The sequence below is a fragment of the Drosophila miranda genome, chromosome 4 (assembly GCF_003369915.1).
Source record: "Drosophila miranda strain MSH22 chromosome 4, D.miranda_PacBio2.1, whole genome shotgun sequence".
In the NCBI taxonomy this organism is placed as follows: Eukaryota; Metazoa; Arthropoda; class Insecta; order Diptera; family Drosophilidae; genus Drosophila; species Drosophila miranda.
In genome coordinates this window covers 15,929,117-15,940,433 of record NC_046677.1, presented here as the reverse complement: position 1 = coordinate 15,940,433, position 11,317 = coordinate 15,929,117, and the positions used below count along the sequence as shown (strand labels likewise).

The 11,317-nt window shown below is 44.6% G+C and overlaps 1 protein-coding gene across 1 annotated transcript; it reads left to right on the top strand.

The window, feature by feature from the left end:
- Positions 1-4,090: 4,090 nt before the first annotated feature.
- On the top strand, positions 4,091-10,532 carry LOC108163981. Its single transcript, XM_017299542.2, is given in 2 exon segments — positions 4,091-7,520; positions 7,523-10,532. Coding segments are annotated over 2 exon segments (2,673 nt in total). The 5' UTR covers positions 4,091-5,071; the 3' UTR covers positions 7,747-10,532.
- Positions 10,533-11,317: the final 785 nt, after the last annotated feature.

Below are 11,317 nucleotides of genomic sequence, written 5' to 3'. Positions count from 1 at the left end.
ATATATATTTTTTTTAATCATCGTAATTTTGCTGTGAGTATTGTATAAGTTTCTCAATAATATAATGCTATAATAATATTTTCTATTCAATATTCATAGATTCAATATATTTTTCTTACAAAATCCTTTCCAGGCGCACATATATTTTCTCTGGGTGTAGCTTCTCAGTAGTTTACCTACATCTTAAATTGTTTTGAATCCAAAGTCTCATATGAATAGACCATGTTTTTCTACCCATTTCGGGTGCTCCCCATTAAAATCCCATAAAACTGCAATTAATGGATAAAACTCCCCCAAAAATGAATCATTTTCCAGCAGTTTGGAAGCCTTAATCGTGGCTAAGATCATGACAAATTGCAAATACCCTTGGCATTTTTAGCTGAAGCTGAAGCTCAACCGATGACGTTGCTGGGCCGACGGACACTTGCCTCAAAACTGGAGAAGACCTGCCCGGCCACGTCCCAAGTGACCCAAAAGGACACGCAGCGAACCCTTGACGCGGGGGCGGAGCCTGAATCCCAGTCTGGGGCCCAGTCTGGGCTTGAAGTGAAACAAATTAAGGGCAATTAGGAGCAGCATTACAGGCACAAAGGTTAAACCCACCCCACCCCCCACCAGGCCCTGGTTTTCAGGTGATTTTTCCAATTATGAAAGCAAATTCCTGGCCGCAGACAAGTCAAAGTCATCTTGAGCTGATTTTTCTCTGTGCTCTGTGCTCTGTGCCGTGTGCGATTTTTAATTGCACACTTAAGATTTTACACTGTAAAAAGTACAGTTTCGCCGCGAGGCGGAAGTGGTTCGAGCCAAAGATTGTCGGCAGGGCCCCAGACAAGTGCAGAAAGCGTAACGCAAACAGCGTTTTTGGCCAATTACCTGCGGCTAATTGTTGCGTACAAAGAGTGCCCCCTCCCCCCCCAGTCCCCTGTACCGCTCCCATACGATAAATGTGAAAGTCAACAAATTGTAACTGCAAGAAGGCGAAACGCGGCGAGTGGGGGCGAAAGAAAATATCATAAATTACAGAAATAAAAAGAAAAAAGAAACCGAAAAGTAATGGTTGATCATATGCCACCGATCAGCGTTTTTCTGGACAACTTCCGCTGCCAAAAGGTACAAATTTGCATAGTGGCCGAGTTCTACTTTCGCTGAGCGAGGCAAAAAGATCATCAAAGACGGTCAAGCGTGTCCACACAGAGAGCTGGGGGATCGGTATACAGTTTCGGAGGAAGAGCTACAGTGGAGCTACGTTACACCGAACTAGCACTTAGAATATCTCAACTTATTGTTCGCTTATTGCCAGGCCAGAAGCCTTAATCTCAGGGCTTAATGCTTCGTTGCGTCCGAAGAGTTTTCACTTTTGTTTTTTTTTTCGGTGGAGCTTAGAAAAAGACAAACAAAACACAAAAGAAAACACACTCAAAACTGACCTTAATCAATGTCTATGATATTGGGGGCTCTCTATCTTTGTATCTATGTATCTTCAGCCGTCTGTGGGTGTGTAACAAGCATATGCAATCGCGTTTCTTTCACTCGAAAGAGGACAGAGAACAACAACAAAGGCAACTTTATACTCTTCTCCCTCCACTCGTCTTTCCCGCTCTCCCCCCCTTCTCTCCCTCTCGTCTGTAAACAAGTTTTGCTGCGAAAACTTCTCAGGCAATCTAAATCTGGACGAGCGGCAGCTGGAAGAAGCGATGCAATTTCATTCATATGCAACAAGAAGACGGGCAGGGAACACCACAAGCCGAGGCATAAGATACACTATTTACAGATACATTATTTCAGAGATAGGGCTATCCCTGATAGCTCAGGAAGCTCATCCAAAGACAATAAAAAAAGTCTTTGATTGGAGTAAAAATAATAATAATACCCCTTGAAAGAGTACAAATAATAAACAGAGATGGAAAGGGTAGACGTGGAGGGGGCAGGGAAACATTTTACACAGAGAGCATTTCCTGTCTGGCCAAATGACATGGAGAGAGGTATCATGTACCGTCCAACGACCACGACGAGTGGCTGTGGATGTGGATGTGGCTGTGGATGTGGCTCTGGCTGTGGCTGTGGATCCAAGCCAACTAACAACTACCTGCCCTCGAGTGGTCCGCAGGTGAAGTAACTTATACGCGTATTTCTTCTTCAACTTCTTGATGATGATGCCCCCAGGTAATTAGTTTAGCGCTCACCTTGCCACCAGACCCAAGGAATCATTAAAAGCCCGCCAGTGTGTGTATTTTTTTTGTTGTGCCACATCTAAGAAAACTCTTTAAGCAGAGGAAACCATATGTGGAGCCGATCTTCAGAGCCATAAAATCATCAAATTGTGAAATTTCTGCACACGCTGCAGCGAATTCATTCACATTTCCAGATTTCAGATTTCAGATTCCCATTCAGTCCGCTTTGGCTTTGCCTTTGACTTGGGGCTTGTGTATCTGGCGGATGTGACTCATTCGGACTCAAAGCTAAAATTGCGTCGCGGACTGGCATGGATTCTCGAAGCTATTTCTGTGCCGTGCCGGGCCGGCTGCAAGCCCAGCAATTCTCTTTCTTCTTTTCCAGTTTTTGGTGTTTTTATTTTCATTATTTGTTTATTTTTTTCGTTGTTTTGTTGTTGCTGCTTCATGCCTGAGTAGGTTGGATCGTTGATTGTCTCGGGCCTGCGATGGAGAGATACAGAGAAGTGGAGAGGCCCAAAGAATTGTGGGATTGTAGAACGAAGAATGGCTGGCGAATGACTCTATCTGAGATGGAAATATTTCCAAAGCAAAGACAATGTAAATATTGTTGTTATTAAGTATTTAAATACAATATAAACATTTTACTTTTAAATATTTGGGCCTTAATGACAAAGGCAATTGAAATATCTCTCTATTATTATTAGTTTTTAGATATAAGATCAAATATTTAATCAATTTAAATACAACTTTAATTTAAATTTACATTTTATATAACAAGTCATAAAAAAACAATTTAATAATTTAAAGAAAATATTTTTAAACGCAATATAAAGACAATGTAAATAATTATCGAGCTTAAGGCTTTAGTAGTTATAGTCCCATAATTTATTAATACCTAGCTGTAATTATTTATTAGCTTTATATAATAATAATAAATAATTATTGTTAAGTATTTAAATACATAATTACAATATAATTATTTTTTATATATAAATATTAGGACAAAGGCAATAGAAATATTTCTCTATTATATATTTTTATTTTATTATTTATTTATTTTTTTTAGTTTAATTTTTATTTGTATGTAATTTTATGGAATTAGGAAAAAATGAAATTTTTTTTTTTTATGAAAAATAAACTATTTCATAAATTTAAATTTTATAGGTACTAAATAATAAATAAAAGAAAATATTCATATTGTCTTTGCCTTATATCTAAGAAATGCTAATTTTTTTGTTGGAATTTCTGTATTATTTCTGTATTTTTCTGTTAATTTCCATGTTGTTACGAAGAAAGAGAAAAAATACCTTTGTATTCCTTATTTCTTTGAAATGTTCAAAGTGTCGCCCATCAAATAGAAATTATCCACATTCGAAGTAAATTGAGACAATCTCCCAATGCCCAGGCCAAAGGCTCAGGAAATTATGCAGAGATTGCCTTACAGCGCATCCTTGTACCGAAATAGAACTCTTTCTAGGCATTCGTTCTGGTGCGCACCCAATTAGGCTAATTAGAATGATGTCAGGGGATCTGCCCACGCATAAACCCACGATAAAGGGTTTATTTATATCAGCGAAAAGCTTTACTTGTAAAATTTTCGGCTTTGCCAGGCACACATGCAGGAAACACAATCCTTTTTCTGATTCCGGCCACATGTTGCAGGCAGTAATGTTGCCAGGCCGCCGAAACGGTTAAAGCAACAAATCTGTGAACGAAGCGCAGCGCTCTCTCAAGCCAACATGTTCTTGTTCTCTCTCCCCGAAGCCTGCCCTTCAGCAGCACAACCACCCCCCGCTTTTGTCCTACGCTTCCGTCCACGCAGGCACGAACCCAAGCCGCCCGACGGAGAGTCGTCGGCTTGGCCGAACGGCCATGCCTGAAACGACGACGCGACTTTCAGCGAGCTCCAGAGCCACCAGCAAGTGCTCAGTTCAAGTCGACGAACGCTGCCGAGCGGTTGGGTTGTTGCGCCGCGTGTCTCGCTGAAAGCCGAATTGCCGTTACACGCTGATGTGTGCCATCGCCACGATGATGATGAAGCAGCCAATAATGAAGTTAATAATTGTGCAGTGAAAACGGTTCAAAGAGAGTGCCCGAGAGAGTGTGTGTGTGCAAATCAATGCTGGGAAAACTCATCACGCGACCCTCGCAACCCACCCTCCCCGCCACCGCCTGCTGTGTGTAATGTCCACGCGATTAGCAGGGACTCGTGTGTAAATTTGAATTTGGACCGAGGTTCGTCGTAACGGGACCACGACTACTGTTCGGTGCGGTGCGGTGCGGTCGTAACGCGACTCCGAATTAAAGCTTTGCGTGGCAAAAAACGCTAACCCAAGCAGAAAGCAGAAAGCAGCCAACAAAAAAAAAAAGGAAATAAAAGAAATACAAATTTTGTGGGAAAAAATCCTCAAGGAAAACAAAAAAAAAAGCAGAGAGGGAGTGCGCAAAAGTTGCGTAGGAGAAATAAGAAATTCAGTGGCAAAAAAAAAAATACGATTATCATCCGCAACAGCAAGAGGAGTGTTGTGTGTGTGTGTGCGTCTGTTGGTGTGTGCGTGTGTTAGTGTGTGTGTGGGCGTCTAGGGCCGGTGGCCGTTAATTACGGAAAAACATGAAAATCTACGCAAAAACTAAAACACAGGCCCGAGCATGGGTAATTAATCAATTTTCCGCTTGACCAATAAGGAAGAATATATCCATAACATAATTAAAGAATAAAACTTAAAAAAAAAACTGAAGAAAAGCAGACATATCCAGTGAAAACGTATATCCCCCCCCCTCGACCACCACCAATGATATCAGAGCTGTTTGTAGACTGGGCCTGTGCCTAGAAACGCTCCAAAGACGAACCAAAGACTTTAACGTGAGGCTCAAGGATCACTAGAGAAGCCCGTACAATGCTTATCCGGGGATTGCTGATGCTAGTGCTGCCCTCGATCATCCTAGGCAATCGCTACAATCAGCTGCACTTGTACGCCAATGGAGGAGGGGCAGGCGGAGGTGGAGCCCCATCGGCAGCGGGGACTGGCACCTACAGGACCTCCACTTCGGCCCAGCAGAACGAGGTCTACTCCGTGGCGGACAGCCAGCCCATGACAGAGGATGGCTATATGCCAACGAATCAGCATTTCCCGCACCAATCGCTCCCGGATCTCGATACGAATCCCGCCCAGAGCACCTGCCAGACGGTGTGCGCCTGCAAGTGGAAGGGCGGCAAGCAGACGGTGGAGTGCATCGATAGACACCTCATCCAGATACCCGAGCACATCGACACGAACACCCAGGTGCTGGACATGTCCGGCAACAAGCTGCAGACGCTCTCCAACGAGCAGTTCGTGCGGGCCAATCTCCTGAATCTGCAGAAGCTGTATCTGCGCAACTGCAAGATCGGGGAGATCGAGCGGGAGACCTTCAAGGGGCTGACCAATCTGGTGGAGCTGGACCTCTCGCACAACCTGCTGGTGACGGTGCCCAGCCTGGCTCTGGGGTACATCTCCTCGCTGCGGGAGCTGACGCTGGCCTCCAATCACATCCACAAGATCGAGGGCCAGGCCTTCGGGAACACGCCGTCGCTGCACAAGCTGGATCTCTCCCACTGCGACATACAGACGATCTCCGCGCAGGCCTTCAGCGGCCTCCAGGGCCTCACGCTGCTCCGGCTGAACGGCAACAAGCTGAGCGAGCTGCTGCCCAAGACCATCGAGACGCTGAGCCGCCTCCACGGCATCGAGCTGCACGACAACCCGTGGCTCTGCGACTGCCGCCTGCGGGACACCAAGCTCTGGCTGATGCAGCGCAACATCCCCTATCCGGTGGCGCCGGTGTGCTCCGGCGGACCCGAGCGGATCATCGACCGGAGCTTTGCCGACCTGAACGTGGACGAGTTCGCCTGCCGCCCGGAGATGCTGCCCATCTCGCACTACGTGGAGGCCTCCATGGGGGACAATGCATCGATCACGTGCCGGGCCAGGGCCGTGCCGGCGGCCAACATCAACTGGTACTGGAACGGACGCCTGCTGGCCAACAACAGCGCCTTCACGGCCTACCAGCGCATCCACATGTTCGAGCAGCTGGAGGGCGGCGGCGGCTTCGAGAAGAGATCCCGGCTGGTGCTCACCAACGCCCAGGAGACGGACTCCAGCGAGTTCTACTGCGTGGCGGAGAACAGGGCCGGCAGCGCCGAGGCAAACTTCACGCTCCACGTGAGCATGCGGGCCGCCGGTATGGCCTCCCTGGGCAGCGGCCAGATCGTGGGCCTCAGTGCCGCCCTGGTGGCGCTCATTGTGTTCGCCCTGGGCGTGATCATGTGCCTGTTGCTGCGCGTGAAGCGGCAGCCGTATGTCGACAGCAAGACGCCCAACCACATGGAGGTGATCACCTCGGTCAACCACCAGAACTCCATCACGAACAAGACGCAGCCGGTGACCGGAAACGGCAGCATCGGCGGCGTGGTCATAGCCAACGGCGCGGTGGCCAACTGCATCGACGGGGCCCTCAATCAGGCCGGAACGCTGGAGCGGAAGAGCAGCGGCCGGGGCTCGCATGCGGCCGGACACGAGCGCAGCGCCAATCCCGTCCAGAAGCCGCCGCGACTCACGGATCTGCCCTACTCCACGCAGGGATACGACAATGCCGGCAGCGTCCTCTCCACGGCCTCGTGCTTCATCTCGCCCACGGGCTCCGGCAATGGGGGCAACAATCCCGATCTGATCAACGACACACAGCGCTTCGGCAGCGACGAGTTTGCCGACCTCAAGATCCCCATTGTGGGGGGAGTGGGCGGAGTGGGCGGATTGGTGGGCGGCGGTGGCAGTGGGGAATACAGTCGGGCCAATGGCTGCGACTCCCTCTACCCCTCCGGACTGTGGGAGCACGCCGCTCCGGCGGGCACCAGCTCGGCGGACGATCTCTTCATGAAGCGCTACACGGACAAGACGCCCATCATCGACTCCGGCCAGCTGTACGACCTGCACGAGCGCTCGGCGGCCACGGATTACTTCAGCAAGACCTTCCCCCGGTCCCATCTGCAACAGGGCGCGGGCGCAAGCGGGGGCGGGGGCACAGGAGGAGGAGGAGCCGGAGCCGTATCGACCACATCCACGGCCACGACAAACCTTTCGGGTGGCTCCTCGTCCGGCTATCCGAATGACTACGGCCTGCCGCTGGTGCCGGGAGCGGAACACCAGCACAACCACCAGCTGCAGATGCATCCGCTGCAGCAGCTCCAGCAGCAGTTGACCTCCACCCTGAACCACCAGCACGGAGCGGGCGGTGGCGGGGGCAGTGCCGGCGGCTCGGCGGGCAGCAGTCCCCACTTCAGCAGCCGCACTCTGCCACGCCTGCACGATGGGGGGGCAACAGTTCGCGCTCCTCCCCCACACCGGTGCCCGGCTCCAGTTCCTGCTCAATTCTGCCCAACGGGCAGCCCATCAATGCCAAGACGATACGGGTGTGGCAGAAGGGGGGGGTGCCGGTGCTGCCCCCGGTGACGGCTCTGAAGCGGGCCCTCATCAGCAGCAGTCGCAACAGCCCGGACGAGGGCTACCAGGAGGGATGCGGCACCGATGTTTAGGCCGCCTCCCAGCGCCTCCCCCGCTCGAAGGACGGACACCAAGAACTGACTAAACTTAACAGAAAACCAGATACAGATACAGATACAGATACAGATATAGCTCTACATATACTCGTCGTACATCCGATAGATACTTAGCTCTGATCCTAGGCGAGGCGATGAATGAAACGATGTTTGTGATAGTGTCTGACAACAAAAGATATCAAATGCGAATGAAGATAATAATTGGCGAAAGCAAACCAGAGAAGAGGCGGAGGAGGAGGAAGAGGAGGAGGAGGCGAAGGCACTACGACACTAACTAACGTATACTTTCCTAGGCGAGTAACTAACTAACTAAACTAAACTAACTAACTAATATTGTAACTAAACTTAAGCGACATGTACATACCAGCAGAACCCCCCAACCCCCCCTCGAAAATAAAAAACAAATAAAATTAAACATAAATCAATTTAAATGTCAAAAATCCGATTTGTAACCCAAAATATATAGGTATATGCGTATGTGTATGTGTATATGTCTGTGTGTAAGTTTCCAGCTAGAAACAAAAAATATAAAAGCCACTCCGCTTTCACCCCAAAAAAAAAAGAGAGAGCGAAACATTTGTAAAATATATCATATTTAAACGTATAAATCATCCACTAAATGTAAATATTAGAAATGCCCATAGACAGCAAAAGAAAGCCAATTACTGGATCCAAATATGCTTAAAAATCTGTGTACTTCTGTTAGCAAGGATAAGCTTAAGAACGAAAACTGAAGCAAAGCAAAGCCCAACCCTAGATCTACCCCAGGGAGAGCAGTAAATCAATAATTGTTCGATAGGAAACAAGTTTTGGGGAATTTATTTATTTATTGGCTGAAAAAAAAAGAGAGAAAATAAAACACAGAAAATTCGTATCCCCGGGAACTGTCTCAATCCACAATCCCTTTTTATTTTATATTTCAAAAAACCTTCAGCGCATTCCAAAAAATTCTAAAAAAAAGAGCTTGCCCTTTATCAAAGATCAAATCACATATCTGATCCCAAATTTAATCCCAAAACCCATAAAAAAAAAACAGTTTGTGTAAATCCCAAAAGAAAATAAATAAATATTATTTAAATAAAAAATCAAAGATTAAATGACGAAAATTTCCCCATCAAAAATCTGAACCCAAGTCCAATCCCAAAACCCATCAACAATAAAGCAAAAAAGGATTAAAATGATGAAATTTAAATAAAAAATTAAAAAATCACAAGAAAAATATTTTCTGTGAAGTCAAAAAAAAAATAAAAATTTTAATAAAAAATTAAAGATTGAATGAAAAAATTCCCCTTATTAAAGATCTGAAACCAAATTCAATTTTAAATCCCCACAGGGATAAAAATAATTAAATTTAAATAAAAATCAAAGATTAAATTACAAAAATTCCCTTTATCAAAGATCTGATCCCAAATTCAAGCCCAAGGCCCATTAACAACAGTTTCTGTTAGCCCAAAAATGATTAAAATAATGAAATTTAAATTTTAAAAATAATTGATTAAATGTCACAATTCTCCTTAACAAAGATCTGCTTCCAAATCCAACCACAAAACTCACAAAAAAATAAAATAGTTTCTATAAATTTAAATAAAAAATCGAAGATTTAATGAAAAATTTTCCCATATCAAAGATCTGAACCCAAAAGCATAACAAAATCACATAAAAAATAGTGTCTGTGAGCTAGAAAACAAAAAAATAAAATAAAAAAAATAAATTAAAGTTAAAAATTCCCCTTATAAAGGATCTAAACCCCAAAGACCATCAACAAACCGTTTCCGTAAACCCAAAAAATAAATATAAATTAAAAGACAAAAAAATCAAAGAATAAATTAAAAAATTCCCCTTATCAATGATCTGATTCCAAAGCCAACCCTTAAGCTTCTAAAAAAAAAAAGTTTCTGTAAATTTAAATTAAAAATCAAAAATTTATTGAAAAAACTCACCATATCAAAGATCTGAGCCCAAAGCCCATCCAAAAACAGTTTCTGTAAATCACAAAAAATAAAAAAGTTAACTTATAATTAAAAATCAAAAAATCCAAGTTTCAAAATTAAAAAAGTCTAATATTTCACCCAGCTAAAAACCAAATATTCCCCAATCCATTGGGAAAGCCTTTCCCCCTAAAAATCTTGCTGAAAATCTTTTTGCAAAATCCAGAAAATTTGTGTGTAGCCCTTGCTCCGACACTGGCTGACAGCTTGACAGGATTCCAATTTGCTCGACCCAAGGACTAAATGAAAATTTGAATGTGCCGAGAAGAAAAGCTTGACCCATTTTCAACCCCCCAGCCCCCCCAGTCACAGCCCGTAATCAAATTAGGACGATTTAAACAGTAATTGCAAAGAGAAATTCCAGCCGACAAAAAGTTGATTTACTGCTGTCCCAGCAACAAGAAAAAAATCAGAAAAAAACAAGAAAAAATAAAGAAAAATCTAAAAATAATACAAACAGAATTTTTGTGTAAATTTCAATGTAAGCTTAGAACAATTGCAAAATCGAATCAGAAAAAGAAAACAAAAAGGAAATGAAGGAGAGAGAAATGGTGGAGAGAGTATTCATTCATTCATCGACAGATTCATACGTAAATAAGCATTTGCAAATTGTACTCAAAGTGCAGGTGACACATATCACAGATACAGATACAGATACAGATACACACGCAGACAGACAGACAGACACCCACAACACGGACATGTACACAGACATGCAGCAGTTTAAAGCGTATCCAAAAGATACATACACATATATATTAATTGCCCCCCCCCCCCCCCACAAAAAAAAAAGAAATGATATTTTTAAGGTAAACCAAAGACTTTTTTCTTTGCATCTAAAAATAAGGGAGGGAGTCTTCAAAGGACTCTCCAGTAGAAACACACACACACATAATCTCTTGAAGGAGAGGCAAAAGAAAAAAGCAAGGAAAACCACATAGCATTTAAGTTGAACTTATGTATTATGTATTGTATAATATATACCTACATATAGTACATATACATACATATACATATATATATAGTCTATAGATGTGTACACTTATCAACCGAATGAGCAAAAGAGAAGGCAGGAGAACGGCAGAGCGAGAGAGAGATAGAGCCCGCAGACAAAAGGCGAGCATTGAATGCATGAACAAAGCAAAAAGGAAATATATAAAACATTATATATATCTATATATAAACGAAAAAAAAAAAAAAAAAAAACAAAAAAAAAAACATAAACCATTGTCATTACTTGGAGCCCCAAATGGTTGCCTCTTGCCCACAGATAGGTATAACCCGCCCCCCCCCCCCCCCCCCCCCCAAAGGTAGGTAACATTCCAAAGGGGGCCTGCCGGGGCCTGACCCAATTAGTTGGCCATTCGAATGCTGTCCAAAGCCAGTGCTGAGGCCAAAAGCTGCTGCGCTTCTCTTGTTATTCGCCTGCAATGCTTTGGCATATTAGGGCCAATCGTCTAATCGCCAATTATGCATTTGAACCCCGAACCCCCCAACGCCGAGCCCTGCCCCACTGCAAAACACATTGAAACGGAGGTAGCCACACCACACACGGCCAA